This window comes from Eumetopias jubatus, unplaced genomic scaffold, assembly GCF_037043125.1.
Source record: "Eumetopias jubatus isolate StellerSeaLion01/CBP00866 unplaced genomic scaffold, mEumJub1_p1.0 scaffold_8, whole genome shotgun sequence".
In the NCBI taxonomy this organism is placed as follows: domain Eukaryota; kingdom Metazoa; phylum Chordata; class Mammalia; order Carnivora; family Otariidae; genus Eumetopias; species Eumetopias jubatus.
The window spans coordinates 46,627,997-46,649,830 of NW_028274814.1; the positions used below are offsets into that span (position 1 = coordinate 46,627,997).

Below are 21,834 nucleotides of genomic sequence, written 5' to 3' on the forward strand. Positions count from 1 at the left end.
TTGGGACTTCATGTGTGTGGACTCGAGGTTGTGCAGTTTAAGAAAGCACGTGATGCGTAGCTTGGTCTGAGACCTCTAATCTCTGCTCTGAGACCTTTAAGTAAAGTTAAACATATACTTTTAACTTTTTTTCCTGTATAGTATCCCCACCCAGGTTAGAATATTCTTGTGGACAGATACATTTTTTGTAAGCCCTGGAGCCATTTGAATACTGTTGCATCTATTTCCCCCCCAAATTGATTATTTTGTATATAATCGGAGATTTGTTTATTGCCAGTAGGAATTCTAACTGGAGAGTCACTACTTCCTTCTTTTCATGCTTTTCAGGAATTCTCCATCTCTGCCCTGGAGAGAGCAAGGATGATATAGAATTTCATTACAAGAGAATGAAATCAGAGAATGGTTCAATGACATTAGAGTTAAATCAGGAATTCAGGTCAGAGGCAAGGGCTAACGTTCTTTCTTTAGCTATTATTGAGGGGAATTAACCTTTAAATAATGAGGTTCGACAATCATAGATCCTGGAGGCAGGGGATGGACCATGTATAGGTACCCCACCACGGAGACATTCTATAATATGAGCATGAGGACAGACACACTGCTTTTTCAATAAATGTAGTGCAAACATTAACTGACACACTACTCAGCTTAATGAGGAGTTCCAGTAAGAGGACCGGTTGTTATGCCCAGAATTAGATTCAGTCAGAGGTCTTACCTGACATTCAGTGAGATCTGGAAGCTGGTGTGGGCTTTGGGTCTGTCACAAGTTTGGGGCAGAGTCTGTACCTCCAAAGCAAATGGGAACTCTGCCTTTTCTGGCAGAATATTGTATCTCAAGGATGTCTGTGGAACATCAAAGACAAAAATCTGTGTTTCTCCCTTCTCCTCCCAACTTCCTCCACTGGTTCTCTGATTTGCCCTCTCCGTTGCTGAGTCAGGGGTTTTCCGTGGGAACAGCTAATGTGGACCCTCTGCCCCGACGGGGCCCGAGAGTCTCACCTGGAGGTAGACACACCCTTCTCCTGTAACCGTCATGGTGTATTCCTCGGGAACCTTCGGCAATGAGGTTTGCTGCAGTAACAGGCGGTTGTCGTCGTCCACTTGGAATTTTGTGACAAGTGTCCCCGAATATTGGACGGCCACCTGTGCGGGCTTCCCACTCCTGGTGAAGGTGGCTGCTCCATATCTGGACAGGGCCTGAAGAGCCACCACTGTGTCCTGGAAGAGACGAGTGAGAGAACCTGCGTAGGCCTGGTAACCTCCCGAGGGCCCAAAGGCCCATGTCAGCTGCCACAACTGGGGCTTTGATTTCCTCTTTTCCTGCTTCCCTCACTAAAATACTGGAGTTCTAATTTCAAGATTGATTATAAGCCTTAGATAGAACCATAACATTCACATATCTGCTTTAGAAGCTTATTTTATGGGGCGCCCGGATGGTTTCAGTCGGTTAAGCATCCGCCTTCAGCCTCAGGTCATGATCCTGGGGTCCTGGGATCAAGTTCTGAATCGGGCTCCCTGCTCGGGGGATGGCAGGGAGCCTGCTTCTCCCTCTGCCTCTCTCTGTCTCTGTCTCTCATGAATAAATAATTAAACTCTTTAAAAAAAAAAGAAGAAGCTTATTTTATTTCTCAGAAAACCGACCTTTTTCTATCTATAAATAATTGTGGGATATGGAATGTGGAAAATATACATGAATGGGAATCATTTACTGGCTTTAGCTATTTGCCTAAGAGGTCTTACTTGATAACTGGTCATACCTGCCACTGCTCAACCAAAGTTTAGCCTGCCTCTCACCCCAGATTAAACTCTACTCTGCTGCTGAGGTCAGTGCCCTGAGAAAGCCCAAGGTTGTTTGCAGCCATGATGAAGGTCATGCTTAATTATAATTCTTTTCTTAACTTATTGCCATTTTTTGGCTCTCTCTCCTTTTTTTTTTTTAAGATTTTATTCTATTTATTAGTCAGAGAGAGAGAGAGAGAGAGCATAAGCAGGGGGAGTGGGTAAGAGAGAAGCAGGCTCCCCACTGAGCAAGGAGCCCGATGTGGGGCTCGATCCTAGGACCGTGGGATCATTACCTGAGCCGAAGGCAGCCGTCCAACTGACTGAGCCACCCTGACGTCCTGGGTCTCCCTTTTTTATTGGAAGTCTGGATTCCTCCCACCCCCACATGTCATATTCTCCATTCTTATTAGCATTGAACCTGAATGACAGTCTTTAAATAATAGATTTCTAAGAATAACTGTTTTAATAAAAGTGTCCAGTTTTTTCCATTCATATGGAAAAGTAAGAAATTAAATACAATGAAAAAAGATGGATGCCATTTTGTCACATTCTCTTTCTCTTTTAGGTTTAGCCTGTGGGCTAACCTCTAACTTCTCTGAAGATGAAATGTCCTGCTGTGTACATATTGATGAATTTTTAAGATATAAGATTACACAGTTAGGCTCAGGATGTTGGCGCAGTAAAGAAAATTCTTCATGCTCCTGGTGAACAGATGTTTGTATAATAAGAGCAGAATAGTGGAACCATAAAATGTGTTAGCTTTAAAATAAGTCAGTTAAAGGGGACCTACGAATGGAGCGATTTGCAAGGACAGATTATTGGCTTTTGAGTAGCATTCCTGGGAAAGGCACTCTTAGAACTTCCAGAAGATTCCAGAAGGTAGTTTTTTTTTGTTTTTTGTTTTTTATTCATTCTGCTGTGGCCATTGCATACCGGGTCCCATTTCTTTGGGGAGGTAGAGTTTTTATCGGGAGGAGGGAGCTGTGATGATAAAAAGGATGGGGTTCCAGGATTGCAGGTGTTTTCTTTTTAGCCCTCTTTGACTTTCATTTTTCCTTATTTCTCACTATCCCTGAATACTAGTAATATTTTCCTCATTCCAAGTTATTCCCAACTTCAGGTTTTCTTCTTGCGTGTCTTTATAGCTTGTTCAAAACTTTTGATACCTAAAGGTGAAGTGAAAAGTTCTGGGAAACACAGACCTGGGTGGAGGAGAAGCCCCCCTGGGAATTCTGTTGCTTTGTGATCCACTTCACGATGCGCGAGGCGGAAGTCAGCTCCTCTGAGGTCGGGGCAGGCTGGGCCGTGAGGTAAGCCAGGAGCACATAGGATGTCATTTCCACCTCAGCTGAGGGAGCCGGGGGTTGGTAAAAATGCCCCACTGGTGCCCTGGGTTTCTGAGGTCTCTCCCAATGGACGGAACTACCTGGAGATGAGAAAAAGAGATTTATGAGCGACTACATATTCTTATTTAATTTAAGGTGAAAGTACCGAAGCCGGAGCTGAAGTAAGGAGTACATTCCCATTCTATTCTCTTGAACCTTATCTAGAAGCTTTTCCTTCTGTGTAAACCTGAACTTGGTTTGTTTCAGCCAGTCGAAGGCAGATGACGTTGCTGGCGTCAGAAGCCCACAGCCATCGAAGTTTTCAAATGGTTGCCATGGTTGGGTTGTCGGGGAAAAAGAGCAAGAGCAAGTTTCCTCACCGATTGTGGGGATTTCCTCTTTCTGATGTTATCCAGACCTTATCTGGGCTTTGTTAAATTTTCTATAAATTTTTCTATAGAGGTTTCTTGTGAGGATCGCAGATGACGTGAGATAGTGGAGTTCATACTCATGAGGCCAGAAAAAAATACATAAGCCTTTAAATACCAAAGGCTGACAAGGATGTGAAAAAATGGGAACTGATTTACACTGCTGTGGGAAGGAAACTGCTCTCTGGAGAGCCATTTGGGAATATCCAGCGAAGGGGAAGACATGTTTAGCTTACTAATCAGCAGTTCACTTCTTGAAGTGTAACTGAGAGAAACTCACACACAGGTACAAGGAGGCATGTATATGAGGGTTCACTGCAGCATGGTTTGCAATAGCCACAAATAAGACACAAGAAAAGACTCATGAGGAGAGACTCCTTAATATAAAGTATGACCTATGTATATACTGCAATATATTATGTGGCAGTGAAAACAACGACCTAGAGCCACAGGCACGCATATAGAGGACTCTATTAGCACAAGGTTGAATGCAAAAAACAAAAGGCAGACAAACAGGCAAGAAAACAAGAGGCAGAAATACTCAAAAGTGTGATACTGTTTATCTAAAGATGAAGAACACGTAAAAATTCTCAATATTGTTTAGAAATAGGTACGCAGGAAAAAAATAAAGAAACCCATGGAAATTGTAATGACAAATTCAGGATAATGGTTACCTTTGGAGGTGGGAGTGATATTTTTGGAGTGGAATTTTTCCTGCCTGGTAATTTTGTATTTCTTAACCTGGGAGGAAAGTATATAGTAGTTTGCTAACTATTCTTTATGTATTTTTGTATATCTGAAATATTCCCAGTACATTTTAAGGATAAGCAATTAATGGCACAGTCGAGGGAGAAAGGTAGAATATGTTTTAGGGGATAAAATATCATTTGCATTTTTATTTTCTATTTCTTTGACCCCTCATATAGACCACTGTATACACAGGAATATCGTGTGAATGTGAATAGATTTATCAACATTATCAGACTTGTGATATGAGCATAAAATACCAGAATTTATTCGTGGGGTTATTTCCTTCAGTCCTTTCTTATGTTTAAGGTGATATGATGTGGGGCACCTGGGTGGCTCAGTTGGTGAAGCGACTGCCTTCAGCTCAGGTCATGATCCTGGAGTCCCGGGATCGAGTCCCGCATCGGGCTCCCTGCTCGGCGGAGAGTCTGCTTCTCCCTCGGACCCTCTTCCCTCTCATGCTCTCTATCTCTCATTCTCTCTCTCTCTCTCAAATAAATAAATAAAAATAAAATCTTTAAAAAAAATAAGATGATATGATGCACCAGGTAAGGATTGGGTATATATTAAGAATGGCTATTGTAAAATGATGTAATATATGGTGATTAACATAACAATAAAAAATTAAAAAAAAAAAGAATGGCTATTGTAATCATAATAGGTAATACTTTTAAAGCACTTACTATGTACCATATAGTCTACTAAGTGCTTCGTTTGTATTAATTCATTTAATATTGACACAACCCTATGAGGTAAATACTATTATTATCCCCATTTTACTGATGAAGGAACTGAAACACAGGCAAGGTAAGTGACTTGGCCAAGGCCTCATATGTGAAATGTTTTGGAGCTAGTCTCCAGAGGCTGAGCTTCTCACTACTACAGTATACTGCCTCTTACCTTTTGGTGTGTGACTTGCTAAAGAAATCTCAGATTTTATAGTGATATAGACAAGAGAAGAGAGGGGAAAGGGCTCACAGGATGTAGGTGTGGGGGTTTTGCAGTACAGTTCTTGATACAGAGAATGGGGGATGGGAGAAGATCTCAGATGTGCGCTCACCTTCCTTCACGGCTTCCTCATGAAGTAAGTTGAGTGTCTCTACCCTCTTGTCCTGGTTACCTGCCAGGGCAAAAGCGTAGGCCAGCAGTGCCTTGGTGTAGACATGCTTTCCATGGGCTCCTTCCTTGGCTGACTTCCAGGCTGACTCCAGGCAGAACAGGGCATTGCGGACAACGGGGTGCTGGGGAGGGAGACAAGACGGGAACCAAGCTATGTGGCCAGAGATGCTAGCGTTCCCAGGTAAGCACAGATCATTTTTCAAATGCATGCGTCCATCTGTTCTCATTCTCGTGGATAGAGAGAATAGAACCTTTATGTTATCATTACATTCATGAGGCAGGAACGCGGGCCATGTTTTCAGAATTCATTTTGGGTGTGTACATGGCAGTAGCGGGAGGTCTCTAGGGGAGCAATAGCTTAGGGGCATCACTGGGACAGTGTAAATCTTTCTTAGCCGACTGACCCAATTTTCTGTTGATCTGGGAAGCGCCATCATGGCATAAAAGGAAAGCTGACACTTGACTTCTAGCAGGACGGTGGTTCTGACAGCAGGGCAGCAATTTCATGTGCATCCAGAACTATGACTCAGCAGGGGGATGAGGTGGTACCTACAGTGGCGGGGAGAGGAATCTCCAGAAGGGCAATGGTGACATAAGCGGAGAGGGTCACTTCTTCTTCCACTCCACCCTGTAATTGTGAGTCCCAGAGAGAGATTTGAGTAATTTAACTTCTGAGAACGCTCTTCCTTAGCTCTTTGCCTTCTGCTGTGTCATGGAATTTATCCTCACTCCTACTCATCCCCATGGGGCCAATTATCACAATCAACCTAAGTTCCATCCCCTCTCTCTTGGTGCGGATCCAGGTTTTATTTATTTATTTAGTTAGTTAGCTAGTTACCTTTGCTAATTCCTACATTATTACTTCCTCTCATCCTTGTAGACATCATAAATGGACAAATCAAAACTAACTCTGAGGGCCCCCTGGGTGCCTCAGTCGGTTGAGTGATGCCTTCAGCTCAGGTCATGATCCCAGAGTCCTGGGATCGAGTCCCGCATCGGGCTCCTCGCTCAGGGGACGGCGGGGAGCCTGCTTCTCCCTCTCCCTCTGCTGCTCCCCCTGCCTGTGCGCTCTCGCTTTCTCTCTCAAATATATAAATAAAATCTTATTAAAAAAACAAAACAAAAAACCAAAACTAGCTCCAAGAACATCTCACCTTAATGGCATTGTTGAGCAGAGACCCGGAACTCCTGAAGCAGCCGTTGTCCTTCTGCTTTTGGGAGAGCCAGATGAGCGCTTGGGTGATGTGTGCTTCATCAATGAAGATATAGGTTCGAGCCTGGGCAAAAGTCTTCACTACAAAGGCGGTGAGCCTGAGCGGCGGGGGAGGGGATGATGATATTTATGTTGTTACAATCGTTTTATAACTGCGGCACAGTAAAGGCTTTTTATGATGCTGTTTACATTGACGTGAGTCACCTGACGGGTATTCCTGTGTATTTAGAATGCCCATTGCCTTTAGACTGCTTGATTAATCTGCTAGATCTAGTATTTCCTTGCTGACTCATTTTCTCATTGCTACAGAGAGTCGAAGCACTTCTGATATTACTTGTTTTTACTTATTTGAGTAAGGCTTTCTTCTCTTTAGAGATTTCCTTCTGTAGATGGCAGAATCTTCTCACTTAGAAGACTGAATAACTTCAAACTGCTTTGCTTTGCCTTAGGGATTTTACTTATTCATTTTTTTTTTTTTTTAAGTAGGCTCCACACCCAGCGTGGAGCCCAACACAGGGCTTGAACTTGTGACCCTGAGATCAAGACCTGAGCTGAGATCAAGAGGCAGGTGCTTAACTGACTGAGCCACCCAGGTGCCCCATGCTTTAGGGATTTTAAAACAGTGTTGCATGTCACTGGGTCCTCCTCATTTCTTTCTTCCTATTTATTCACAGTCAAGATGAGTATGATCTAAAAACATATTAAAAACTGAAGTAAAAAAAAAAGCTGAAGTTAACATGGTTTATCTAGAGGTTGGATGATATGTTCACTGGACATATATTAAAAAACTCATGGCTATGGGAGCTATTCTAGAAAAAAAATAACCTTTTAAAAAAATAGCTATTTCTTGGCATATGGGTGGCCCAGTCAGTTAAGCACCTGAAATTAAATGTCCAACTCTTGATTTTTGGCTCAAGTCATGAGATTGAGCCCCATGTCAGGCTCTGTGCTGAGCAAGGAGCCCTGCTTAAGATTCTCTCTCTCCCTCTGCCCCTTCCCCGGCTCGTGTGTGCTCTCTCTCTCAAAAAACTAGCTATTTTAGAAAGAATACCCTGGTTATTATCAACAGGATGAATTTGGGGGACAAATCTAACATACGTGTATTTGAATGTCAGCTTTTCTATTTGTTGCCTTGCTACCCTTGGTATATTTGTTGAGTATAACCAACTATAGGCTTAATAATACATATCTGATAAGGTTACTGTGACTGTAATTGTGATAATATATGTAAAAGAGCTAGTACAAAAATAGGACCTCGAAAAACTGTGTATCCCTTACCAGGTATTGCCCTCATTATTGCCATATTTCTCCCCAAAGGTGCTATAGGAGCCATCGTGGTGCTTGTAGTTCAGCTGTCTCTGGTAACCTGAAATGGAAGGTTCATGAAACAATATGACAGATTGTATACGTTGTGGCCAGAGAAATTACTAAAATGCCTTGGTTTCTCTTGTGATATTCCTTAAATTTTGCTGTCATATGTTACAAGGTGCTGCATTCTAAGCATTTATTAGAGGTTGGACAGTGGATAATAACCATAAAATTAACTGTCATTCTTATCACAGTAACTATGATTCTATGATATGCTAACATATCATAGAATTGCTAAGTAACTCAAGACTATTGGGAAATCCAATCTATTGTTAAAACAACACCGTGACGTCTTCACTCATTTAATCACTCACCAGTATTGAGGTAGCCAATGGCCTTGGACATGACTTCTGGAGTCAGCTGGTGTGTTTTATTTAGATAATTCAGAACATAGATGTTGGGAGCAAAGAGGACCATATTCTGTTCTCCACAGCCATAGGGCATCCGGAGGAGATTTTGTGTGTTTTGCATGGCAGAGCCCAGTATGTCTCCTAGGGAATGGGAGAGATGGGACATCAGAAAGCTTATAGATTATAATCTGTCTGAATCATTAGGAAGAAATGAATAATTTTGGGAAGATTGAAAAATGAAGATTTTTAGGAAGAGTGAGTTGTACAGGGACAGAAGTATGATTGGGAGCAGCATACAAGCCCAAAGAAGGAGGGACGAATACAGTTAATATTATGGTTGTGATTTTGAGTATTTATGGAAAAGAAATATGGTAAAAACTATCAATATAGTAGAATAAGTCACTAGGGCTGGAGCTTACCCAATACTGAGATGGAGGCTCGGGCAGATTCTTCTACTACATTCTCTGGCAACTTCAAAGATAATCGTTCAGACACCTCAGCACCTAGAGAAATAATGGGAATGATTTCTGCCATATATCTTCTTGAAGACCTCCAAACCCAGAAGCCAAAACTGTGCCTTACACTTAAAGTTCTGAAAAGTTGTCACTCTTTTAATATTTCTGTTTTCAAAGTAGATATATATATATATCTTAAAAGTGTATGAATGGGATTCTGACATTTCCAGAAATTCTCCTGCCTCATCTCTCTTTTCCCTCTGTATGTAGAGTGTGTTCCAAAAGAAGGCTACAGATTGAGAAGTGCCCATGATGTTGTGACTCTGTTGTAGTCATCTTGTGGCTAGCATGAGATGGTTATCACAAGACGATCTGTTTAATGTTCATCCCTCAACTCATTACTCAAAAGTTTAATGAAAAAAAACCTTAATGTATACATAAGCAAAGGAAAGATCTCTGAAATTTCCTGAATTCTACAATAATGCTCTGTCCTTATTGCCATCAGATTTTGCCAGATATGAAAATAGTATTTTTATGGAAGCCCTAGACATGGGAGTGGGGATGAAGATGAGCAGTGTGACGCACTGAAAATAAAATAATTGCTGCTGATAGGCATACATGTACTGCCATTTGAGGACTGGTAAATTTCAGGATGATGAAAGAGAATCGTAGTATTTATCTTCATGCTGCATCCCCTTCCTCATGAAATAAAATACTGGAACTTTTGTTAAAGGGTACAAAATTTCAGTTTTGCAAGAGGATTATGTTGTACAGAACAGTGTCTACTGTTTTTTAAATTGAAATTCAATTAATTAACATAAAATATATTATTAGTTTCAGAGGGAGAGTTCAGTGATTAATCAGTTGTATATAACACCCAGTGCTCATTACATCACGTGCCCTCATTAATGCTCATCACCCAGTTACCCCTCTCCCCTCCCCCCCAACCTCCCTCCCTACCAGGAACCCTCAGTTTGTTTCCAAAAAGTTTTTTTTAAAGATTTTATTTCTTTACTTTAAAGCGAGAGAGAGAGAGTACAAGTGGGGGAGGCAGAGGGAGAGGGAGAAGCAGACTCCCTTCTGAGCAGGGAGCCCGATGGGACCCTGGGACCATGACCTGAGCTGAAGGCAGACACTTAACCCACTGAGCCACCCAGGCACCCTGTTTCCTATGGTTAAGAGTCTCTTATGGTTTGTCTTCCTCTCTGATTTCATCTTATTTTATTTTTCCCTCCTTTCCCCTATGATCCTCTGCTTTGTTTCTTAAATTCCACATATGAGTGAGATGATATGATTATTGTCTTTCTCTGATTGACTTATTCAGCTTAACATAATACCCTTTAGTTCCATACACGTAGTTGCAAATGGTAAAATTTCATTTTTTTGATGGCTGAGTAATATTCTATTATATATATACCATATCTTTTTTATCCATTCATCTGTCCAAGGACATCTGGACTCTTTCCTTAGTTTGGCTATTGTGGACATTGCTGCTATAAACATTGAGGTGCAGGTGCCCCTTTGGATCACTTTGTTTGTATCTTTTGGGTAAATACCTAGTAGTGCAATTGCTGGGTCATAGGGTAGCTCTATTTTTAGCTTTTTGAGGAACCTCCATATTGTTTTCCAGCGTGGTTGTACCAGCTTGCATTCTAGAACTGCCTACTATTAACAATATCATACTGTATACTTAAAAACTTGCTAATAAGATAGATCTCATAATAAGTGTTCTTATCACCCAAAAAAATATAGTAAGAGAGTAGGAGGAAACCTTTGGAGGTGATGGGTAGGCTTATGGTATGGATTGTGGTGACAGTCTTACAGGTGTATACTTATTTCCAAACTCATCAAGTTGTATATATTAATTATGTTATTATGTTAATATACACAGCTCTGTATTTATTTAAATTTAATTTTGTAATTAAGTATATAATTATGTATGTATTATTTGTATGTTAAAAAAACCTCTCTTACGTTTCCTAAAAAAATTTTGTAAGAAAACAGATGCCATAAAAAGGTAAAAGAGAAATTACCAAGCAAAAATAATTGCAACTTATTCAATAAAGAATCAGTGTCATACAGATGAATCAGAAAAAAGACAAACCACTAGAACCTGAATAGTCAGAGGATATGAAAGCATTCATAAATATGTAAAAAAAAGCTCATCCTCACTTGTGATTATAGAAATTTAGATTGAAACAACAATAGATTTTTCATCCAAATTTTTCAGGAAAATTGAAAACTTTGATGGCTAATGATGATGGTGATCATGCAGGGAAATATCAACCAATGGGACTATTAACATAGGTAATAAAGAAAAGTTTTTTGAAGTTCTATTAAAACTTAAGAATATAGATGTTCCCTCTTAATTAGGAATTTCACATTTTAGTATCTACCTTAAATATATTTGCAACTGTACATAAGGAAGTATTCATTCATTCATTCATTCATTCTGGCAAATAGTCAAACAAATTGAAGAATAGCTAAAAAAGATCAGAACTGTGATATATTAATAGTATGGAGTTAAAAGGGACTAAAAGGGATTACCTAGTTCTATAATTTAACATGGTTAGATTTCTAAAACAGGTTGCTGAGTAAAAAGTTATAAAATGTTACTTAGTTATAGAAGTTATAGAATGAAACTTATACGAGTTATATAAATCATGTGCATATTATTCCTAAACATACATGGATGATCATTAAAGTATTGAAAAATATTGCCTTTAATATGAAGTTTTGTTATGTTTTGTAAAGGAGAATGTATTTTTGTATTACATGGGCAATTAAATTAATTTTAATAGAACTACTTGATGATTAGCCCTCAATACATAAGAAATAAATCAAAATGAAGAACTCAGTAATGGAAGACACGGCATGATAAAAGGATTTGGTGGCAAGTTCACTTAAATGTAGAAATAAGGCTAAACAACCCGGCAATTATGTTTTTGGAACAGATTTTATATATTTGAAGTCTTGGCAGTATAATAAACATAATAAACAGAACTTAGGAGGTAGACAGAGAAAGGCAAGAAACACATGTATGATGTTGATTTGACATTGTTTGAGGTGAGAACACATTGTGTTGATAAATTTCTTAGTGTACTAAGTTTCTGTCTTTTTGTTTAGACTAGAAAATTCTCCACCAAGATAAATTTATATATTCTGCTGTGAGTTTCTTTAGTATCTTCTCAAATGACTGATAGAGCATTAGGTACAAGATTGGCATCAAACAAATATTGATACGACAATAATGGTAAAGGTTAAGACAATTCTTTCTTCAGGACATAACATGTTCCCATTATCAAATGCTATTGGCTATGCAAAATTCAATGTTGGGGTGGCTTGAATTCAGCTACCCATATGCTGTATTACTAAACATTCAAGGAAACATTCCCTTTGGCAATGTTCATTTGATTCTACTCACTTTTTTTTTTTTAAGATTTTATTTATTTATTTGACAGAGAGAGAGAGAGAGACACAGCATGAGAGGGAACACAAGCAAGGGGAGCAGGAGAGGGAGAAGCAGACTTCCTGCTGAGCAGGGATCTCGATGCAGGGCTCGATCCCAGGACCCTGGGACCATGGCCCAAGCCAAAGGCAGACGCTTAACGACTGAGCCACCCAGGTGCCCCTCCACTCACTTTTTATGTAACCACATCATACAGTGGTTAACACACATCATACAGTGTGTAACCACATACATACTGGTCAGAAAGACATTTGGGTGTTTGTATAGGTGCTATAACAGATTAAAAACTCGGAAAGCATGGGTTAGGGACAGTTTCCTGATCAAATTACATGACTTCTCTAAGAACCAGGTGCCTCATTTGTCAAATGGGTTGATAGTTCTTTGGGTCTTACCTCATAGGAAAGTGTAGGAATAAGATATAAGATTCTTTGAACATTAAATGTTACAGAAACTTTAGTCAATGCTATTCTAATTATGATGAATGACTCTTACCTGATGGACAGAACAGGGAATTGAATGTTGCTTCCTTCTCTAGTCCTTCGGGCTGTAGGTGGAAAGAAAGAAAAGGCAGAGGTGTGTTGTTGATCACGTATGTTGGTAGCGGAACCACAAATTTCTTGATGGTGAAGAGAAGAATTGGAGCTGACTTCCAAATGTATTACATAAACGAATCTATAAGTATAAGCAATATGAAGAAGACAGGTTGATAGATAAGAAAGTGAGGAAAAATTATGTAAATATCAAGAGAGAAAGACGGAAAGATAGAGATACAAATAGAGAGATGGAGAAAAAGAGAGAGGCAGAAGAGAGAATATTGTGAAATATTCTGTGATTATGTATTATTTAGCCCTTCTCACTTAAAACTTGGAAACTTCAACTCACCACTGTTTTTATTGGCTCACTGTGACCTATCAAATGGGGAGGCTGACTTACTTCAACCAGCAGGGACTTAATGATGGTGTCTTTCTTTCCATATTCAGGGACCACTGCCACCTCAGTCCCACATAGCTCTTGAGACTCCAGTGCCTCTGCACTCACGGTGAAATTCACATTTCCTAAGAAAGGGGCAATACACATGAGCACCATCTCCTTCTTTCTCTGTGCCTCCAAACCTCAAGATTTATAAGTGTTCAATGCTTTGTAACCTCTTTTTGTTTTATAAAAACATAGGAACGGGAATGGAAGCAGCGTCAACTAGAGGCTTGTGATCCTAAGAATTCAAGGCAGAGATAGATGGAGGTAAGGGAAGTGGGGATATTCTTCTAGACATCCTAAAATAAAAGACAAAAGAAGAAATGTCCTACAGTGGCGGTGGCAGGCGTAGGTGGGTGTGGGGGAGGATGGGGGTCGGGGGTGGGGCGGGGCGTGGTCTTTGCCTGAAGGAAGTAGCACTAGATATAAGGATCCCACTGATATATACAATCCTTGAGTAGAGAATTGTCTCTAGGAGACTGTTCCTCACCTAATGCCTTTGGTGTTACTGCCCAGGACACGGTTTGTCGGCCATTCCCACAGATGCAGTGAGACTCTTGTTCCTTCTCCTGGACTAGGAATGCAGGATTCAGGTCTAGCTGCATGCTAACCTGAAACCACACGTGAGACAAAGAGACAGATCAGAGGGAGAAGGAGACCAAAGGGAGAATGGTTTGAAATAAAGTATATTGGGGGCTTAGTTAGATCTTAGGTTGCCTAATACTGAAGATGATCTAAATGCCAATCGACTACCTTACAGTGGCTCTGACATTGAAATCTTTGTATTTTTGGATAATCTGCTCTTTTATGGGATGGGACAAGAGGTGAGGAAAACTCACGATGGTCTGTTGCCTGTGGGAGCTCTACTTCTTTGGCCTGGGATCTCGACCATTCCCTTGGCTCTCCCAGCAGAATATTCAAGATTTATAAATGGTTATGGTTTCAACGGAGGTAAGATGTTCACAAATAACCTTTAAAGTAAGGTTTAATCTAATTAATGCTATATGATGATATTTGAAAGTTAAATATATGGAATGTAGAAGTTGAAAACTTGTGGGATCTAAGACATGAGAATGAAGTGTACCGATTTTTGTTCACTGTGTCAGAAATCTTCATACTGCGAGAGCTTCCTAACCTTATGGGGTTGGGGTAAGGGTCAGAAGCTTGTTTGAAGTTGCAAGTGTATGGAAATATCAGCAACCACAGCTTCTATAACATATGAATGTCTCTGAGAGTATTCCTCTGTGAGTGAGCACATCTTACACACAGAAGTTTGTCAGTATTTCGAAGAATGCAATTTTTAATTTACTTGACTGTCACACCTTGTGTTCAATTTAGGTAAGAGAGGTCTTTACCCGGATGCATTTGGGAAGGTAGTTGAGGACGGTGGCCTTGAGTGTGAAGGCCTCTCCTCGGATCACAGAGTAGGGCATTGTGAGCTCCACAAAGAAGGGCTGGAAGGCTCGGAGGGAGGCGGGAAGAGAGAGACCAAGTCCAGTGTCATTGGACAGGCAGAGGGCCCCTGCCTTCCACTCCGTGATGGTATCAGGGACTGTTACTCCCACTTCGGCCACCCCTGAGGAGCTGGGGAAGATAGAGATGTGAACAGAAAGTAAGCGGTTAAATAAATCCTTTCTAGGAAGAGAACCCCTATAAATAATTCTATTGTCATGACTTGAAAGCACTCAGTAGAAATATCAATATAGGAGAGTATAGTCAAGACTCAAAGTGGGAAAATATAAGAAGTCCTTTCCTTCTGATTCTGTTTTCAATTCTAGTCTATATTGGAATCTCCTGTAGACACAGAATTATAGCATTATCTATTATAGACAATATCGTTATGAACTAGGTATGTAATCTGAGATTGCTCTTAAATTTTACTCTTTAAAATACTGTTCCAATGAGGGCAGGATTTTTTTTTTTTTTAAGTTTTAATTCTACTACTACTGTGTGTAGTTGGCCTGACTGATTCTATGTTTAACTCAAGATTGTTGGCCAGTGAAGGAGCTCTTATAAGTGTTAGTCTATGCTGTGCTTGGTCATAGTTAGTCCTTATTCCCGTTTTCTGGAAGTCTTAGAATCAAATGTGTGCAAAATTTCTTAGCTCTGATATAATTAGAATAGTGAGACTTTTGTAGCAGAAGTATTTATGTTAAACCTCTCCTGAAAATAGCACTGTGTCTAAAAGAAATACTTGGATATTGAAAAATTGGCTAAAAATGGAAAATTTTGAGAAGTCTATATTGTTGCCTTTTTTTTTAAAGATTTTATTTATTTATTTGAGAGGGAAAGAGAGTGAGAGAGAGCACGAGAGCAGCAGAGGGAGAAGCAGACTCTCCGCGGAGCAGGGAGCCTGATGCGGGGCTCGATCCGGGGACCATGGGCTCATGATCTGAGCTGAAGGCAGATGCTTAACCAACTGAGCCACCCAGGTGCCCCTGTTGCCTTTTATATATAAAGAAAGTTACTTACTCTACCGCCACCAAGTCCCAGATCCACGTCTCAGGGAAATACTTCCGCACAGTCTCCGTGAGAGCCTCGGAAACATGGACCATCTTTGTAAGTTCATGGCCTCTTTGCAATTCAGATACAACTATGGTGGGTGAGGGGGGGAGACAGAAATAATAAATATACAGATAAAGAGATTGTGATACATGCTACAAAAGAAAGAAACAGGGTGATGGAATAGACAAGAACCAGGAGAGGATGCTTGGGTGCTAAGGGAAAGCTTCTTTGAGGAGGTGATATTTTCGCTGAATCCTGGAGTCGTAGAATAAGTTCTAAGTGAGCTGGGGGAAGAGAATCACAGGCAGAGAGCAGAGACCTAGAGGTAGAAAGAACTTGGGATGGCCTGTGGAGCAGAAAAGGAGTCCTCTGTGGTGACTGCACTTTGTCTAAAGAGGAGAGTGATAGGACGTGGGTTGGGCAGAGGGCAGGAGTCAGTTTCCATTTGGTGTGTTCCTCTGTGGGATCAAAGAAACATCATACCCAGACATGATGACAGTGGCTCTGAGGAAGTTTGTAAGAGTGAGGGATCAAGGATTAAAAAGTTCTTTATTTCCACATGTGCCAGAAGGTCAGTCAGGTTCTCTCACCTATTTACCTTCTCTGTTAATGGTGTGCTGGTAAATATTTAACAATCAGCTCTCTGAAAAAGTTTGTGCATATATATACTTGTACATATATAAGTTTACTATAAATTCTACTGTAAAGGATGGTTGACTTTAATTTATAAATAATAAAAAAATAATAATATTTATTTAAATTCCATATAACCAGTTAAGTTTCATTGAACAAACGTTTTCCTTGATCTTTGACAAATTCTTTAGTTTGTACTCAACCTATATTCCACCATGATTTGACAATATCAGACTAGAAATAAACGTTTGGTTACTATCTGATTCACCAGTAAAGTAGCCCATTTCATTGACAAATGAATGTGACTTCGACATGAATATTGGCTGATAATTCAGGTAAGTTAAAGAGCTTCCTTATCTCACTGGTGAGAATTAGTCCCAATTTGTGAACATTCCTGTTTCAGTTTATACTGATCCTCTGGAAATTATCTTTCCTTCTCAACCTCGTACATTTACACATCTCCATTTACTAGCGGCAGATTCTTTATGAATGACTTTCCTGCTTGCTCAATCAGAATTAATATTTCTTTTGTTCTGCATATCTGCACCTCTCTCGCTCTCTTTTTTTTTTTAAAGATTTTTTTATTTATTGAGAGAGAGAGAATGGTAGAGAGAGAGCATGAGAGGAAGGAAGGTCAGAGGGAGAAGCAGACTCCCTGCTGAGCAGGGAGCCCGACGCGGGACTTGATCCTAGGACTCCAGGATCATGACCTGAGCCAAAGACAGCCACTTAACCAACTGAGCCACCCAGGCGCCCCTCTCTCCCTTTTTTTTAAATGGAAGTAGAGTTGACACACAACATTACTGTACCTCTCAGAAAAGTTTTCACAGTCTGCCTTGTATTCTCTTCAGCATGTGGGGGCTTGACACAATCAAAATTTTGGGGGTTTTATTGCTATGTGATCTTAAGCGAGAACCTTAATATATCTGAATCACAAAGCCCTTTTTGTTAATGTTATCACATTTTATCTTTAAAGATATTCTTTTATTTGACTCAATATATTAATTTTTATTAGTTTTTTACCTGGAGAAGCGAATAGTCTTCGAGATGAGTACACTGCATTGTGTTCAGGCTGTGAACATACTTTGGGTTTATGAATCTTTGCATTGGTGAATACCTTTAAGCCCATATCCTGTGAAGGAGATTACCATCTAATCAGTACTTAAGTATTATAAAATATATAAAGGCACATACTTTATTGAATTTCACAAATAATCCAATTAGCTTAATACTAAATTTTAATGTTCACATCTGTAGAAGGGATATTGGTATACTTATGGAGGTTAATTTTATCTTGTTGTTAAAACTTTTTTTTTTTAGGGACGCCTGGGTGGCTCAGTTGGTTAAGCGGCTGCCTTCTGCCCAGGTTATGATCCCAGGGTCCTGGGATCGAGTCCCGCATTGGGCTCCTTGCTCAGCAGGGAGCCTGCTTCTCCCTCTCTCTCCCTCTGCTTGTGCTCTCTCTGTCAAATAAATAAATTCTTTAAAAAAAAAACTTCTTTTTTTCAAGATTTTATTTATTTACTTGACACAGAGAGACACAGCGAGAGAGGGAACACAAGCAGGGGGAGTGGGAGAGGGAGAAGCAGGCTTCCCGCCGAGCAGGGAGCCCGATGTGGGGCTCGATCCCAGGACCCCGGGATCACGACCTGAGCCGAAGGCAGATGCTTAACGACTGAGCCACCCAGGTACCCCTAAAACTCTTAAAAAGAGTAATATTTTATATATGTGATTTTGCTAAATAACACAAGGCAATGAATTTCAGGAAAAATTAAAAAAAAAAAACTTGATTCCTAGTCCAGAAAGTTTTAGCCCTGGCTCTGTTGCTAGTAGCAGATCTGCGACTATTAGTGACCTTGGAGAAGTCACTTGACCTCTCTGTGTCCCATTAGCTTCAGTTATGATATGAAGGCATTACAATAAATAATTTTTTCCTATATAATATTTTGTAAATCTTTAGAATGGATCATCTACAATATAAGGAATTTACCTGTAGGAAGCTATACATATCTTTTTCATTAGTATTTGATACAGGGGAATACATGACCCCATTGATATAGACATTATGGCGATTGACACAGTCTCTATCATCTTCCTCCTGTTGATTCAAGCTTCCAGGGAAACCAGTGAGGTCCTTCACTGGTAGTAGGTTATACACCTGTACAAATGTAAAGGACAAAAGGACAAACTTATTTGTGGCTTATTCTTCTTAAGTGCAAAGAGAAAAGAAAAGAATAATTACCATCCGTCTTTGTTTGAGCACCACTGTTGCTTCAGTAATTTATAGAGATGATTTCGAAGCTGTTTTTTTTTTTTTTAAACAGTTTTAGGGGGGAAAACCAATTAAAACATTCTCATCTGAGTCTTCAAAGACCACAGTAATTTATTACACAGTTCAGAGGGAAACACTAGATTCCATGTTAGAATGGAATAAAACGTTACTGAGATAAATTGAGTCTGCTGTATTTCAGATGTGCTATACAATTTCAGGATGAAAGAATGAAGTGATAGCTTTGTCTCTCCTTGTGGTTAGCAGCTGACTCAGTGTTTAACAAAGTTAATGAACCCATGTTCTAAACTGGCACATGAATAAGTACACACTCTCTATAGAGGATGGGATAGTATTTTCTTAGGTATTATTCATGGGAACAAAATGCTCCATATCTTCACACAGTATATATAATATTGGAAATGATGTTTTCAGATTCATTTGAAGGGGAAGGGGAAGAAAAATGCTGATAGTGCATTGTATTATGTTCAAAGGAGTTTAAAACTGCGTGGCCAAGTAAGTAGGGTAATGAAGTTACGTGCTTTCTCAAAGGTAGCTCCCTCTTACTATTCTCCATCTCCCCTCTCTGCTTTTTCTCCAAAGCATATTATGTGTTATTGTCTGGCTCATCTGTGGAAACCTAAGTTCCATGAGAGCATGGCTTTTTGTCTTTTGAGTCCTTAACTGCTAGATCCCCACCCCAGCATTTCAACAAACAATGGGCACACCTGGAACACAGGAGACGCGAAGTAAATATGTGTTGAATGGATGGCTTATGCTACTGGGAGCAAAGTGTTTCATACTATCAAGGCTGGAGAGGATTGGGCTAGTGTTCTAACCCAGGTCTACTACTAACTACCTGAAAGCTTCTGCTTTTTTATTAACAAACTAATGGGACATTCTGCCTTATTTATCCACCAGCATTGTTATAATTTAGAAAAACCCCGAGAACTATAAAATTATGTTATATAAACATAAAACATCATTATTTTTCCACGTATCCCCTTGTTCTCATTGAAATGTACTTAATACTTTCTTTAGAAGAATTCTCATATTTTCAGTTAAATTCCATTTGTAAGGATCAAAATGTTGAATGTCTTTTCTTAAAACTTTCTTTTTTAGGGAGTAAAATATAAATTTCCCTTTGTGAAATTTTTATAGTAAAAAAAAGGTTATTTCAGTTGGCCTCATATTGAAAATGTGAAGATACAAGCAGATGACTACTAGCACGTGTTGTTGTTTCTCGTTGTTCTACTCCAGGCATACCCTTCTGCTATTCCTTCTATTCACCCAACATTTTAAAGGATTTCATTTATCAATGTCATTTACCATATAATAATTCATTTTTCCAAATTTGTATTCAGGGACAATGTATATCTTCCTTCAGAAATTATGTTCATCTTGGGGCATACAGTGTTTGATATAATTCTTGTAAAAACAGAAACTTGATATTTCATATCAGTTGTAGTGCAGGTCAAAGCACCACTTTTGTTAGACTTTTTCAAACATTACAACTAGCTTGAAAATGCCTGTTACTAGTTTCATAGAGCTCTAGGATTTCAGGGACTTCGAATGGTGTATGATTTTATATATATATAAACACACACAAATACATATATATATGTGTATGTATGTATATAAATTTATGTAAATAAACATATTTATGTATTCAAATCTAATATATTTCTTATCAAAAAAGTGCCCATGAAGGAGATCAAAACTATAAACTCCTAGATAAATAAAATTTTAATAGATCCGATCTTACTCATATAGGCATTTCTCCTTGCTCCGAGCCCCTTGTGTGGCCCCTCCTGACCCCCGAGGCTGCCGGGAACTCACCGAGGCTGCGGACAGCTCTGCTTCGGGCTTCATGAGCAGCACACTTTGGTCCACGGCACGGACGGCACAGAGGGACTGAGGAGAAGCTGAAATTCGCAGGTGGGCGTGTGAGGCCGGGAGACTTTGTGTTGGGCGGAAGCTCAAGTCCACCTGTTGAATTGGGGAGAACGGTCGAAAAAACAAATGTCCTGATTTAACTGGGCATTCACAAGCACTTCCTGAGTGTTCCTCATGTTCAATGCGTGCTCGCTTTGTTTGACTTGGTGGTGGTTGGCACCATGTGAGTCTTGGGGCTTTTTGTCCCTTACACTTCACTCATTCTCGAGAATCGGTTGAGCCATTATAATGATATCTAATTATTCTTATAACTTATTAAATTTGAGATGCCATTTTTTTTTTTTTACCTTTGGCACATGGTAAGGTGTTTACCAAGTGCGGTGGACTGCAAATGGTTCTAGACGCTCTTGTATTTTTCTTTTGGCTCTTTGGTAGCCTTAAAAACTTGCTTACATATTTTCCAACACTTCATCATAGAAGGGAGCAAGGTACTCTGAACTGTATCATATAGTAAGAGACAGTGCATAAGAATTTTGGAGTCGGAATCAAATGACATGGCTTCTTAGTCTGACTCTGCCATTACCTTGCTGAAAATCTCTGGAAAATTCATTTAACCCCGTTGGCCCCAATGTTACATGCAGAACGTAATTGATGATAATAGCAACTTTTGGTTTTAAATGTTGAAAATTTTATGATAAAAAAACCTACCTTGTTGGCTAGGCAGTTTTCAACCTCGTATTTTGCAGAATCCCCAACCACTTCCCCATCAGGTAAAATGGAGTAGATTAGCAATCGAGCAACGGGAGCAATGTCTGACTCCACAGGGACTGACACGGAAAAATGGCCATTCACTGGAGCACAGAGAGAATGAGGAAGCAGTTATGGCTTAGACAACTCCCTAGGGCTGAAATGAAATTCTTCTGTTGCACAGAGCCATTTTTAGGAGTCTGGTCTGGTGAATGACTGTTTCTATTAGTTGGCATAACAGATATCAGAAAAAGTAGATGTAATAAATGAATGTTTACCTCTAAGAATTCTATGCCTCTAAGAACTCTAGTTTTAGGAAAAAAACTTTATTAAAGGGTTCTCTTCACTTATAAATCATATAATGATTTCACACCAGTTGTCAACTTTAGCTCATCTCTATAAAGTTCTGATGCTATCTGAGGGTATGGCGACATCCACTTGGCTAGTATTTGATCTAGACTTCACATTAGAGAAGGGAACTAGAACCTGAAGTTGTGTGATGTAATAGTAAAAGTTTAACACATTGCATTTATCCTCGTATCTTCTTTAACTTTCT

At 39.6% G+C, this 21,834-nt stretch overlaps 1 protein-coding gene across 1 annotated transcript in view; it reads right to left on the minus strand.

Annotated features, from left to right (window-relative positions):
• LOC114221675 (alpha-2-macroglobulin-like) overlaps nt 1-21,834 on the minus strand; it is a 60,611-nt gene that overhangs the window by 24,086 nt on the left and 14,691 nt on the right. The window contains exons 14-31 of the mRNA XM_088025702.1: nt 21,240-21,382; nt 20,475-20,624; nt 18,357-18,524; nt 17,390-17,498; nt 15,701-15,821; nt 14,584-14,812; nt 13,719-13,839; nt 13,190-13,311; nt 12,749-12,800; nt 8,752-8,835; nt 8,297-8,473; nt 7,893-7,980; nt 6,556-6,712; nt 5,955-6,029; nt 5,343-5,523; nt 2,985-3,208; nt 1,000-1,218; nt 716-843 (exon numbers count right to left, since the gene is read on the minus strand). Coding sequence (XP_087881828.1) covers nt 716-843; nt 1,000-1,218; nt 2,985-3,208; nt 5,343-5,523; nt 5,955-6,029; nt 6,556-6,712; nt 7,893-7,980; nt 8,297-8,473; nt 8,752-8,835; nt 12,749-12,800; nt 13,190-13,311; nt 13,719-13,839; nt 14,584-14,812; nt 15,701-15,821; nt 17,390-17,498; nt 18,357-18,524; nt 20,475-20,624; nt 21,240-21,382 — 2,548 coding nt within the window. The remainder of the gene's footprint in view (nt 1-715; nt 844-999; nt 1,219-2,984; nt 3,209-5,342; nt 5,524-5,954; nt 6,030-6,555; nt 6,713-7,892; nt 7,981-8,296; nt 8,474-8,751; nt 8,836-12,748; nt 12,801-13,189; nt 13,312-13,718; nt 13,840-14,583; nt 14,813-15,700; nt 15,822-17,389; nt 17,499-18,356; nt 18,525-20,474; nt 20,625-21,239; nt 21,383-21,834) is intronic.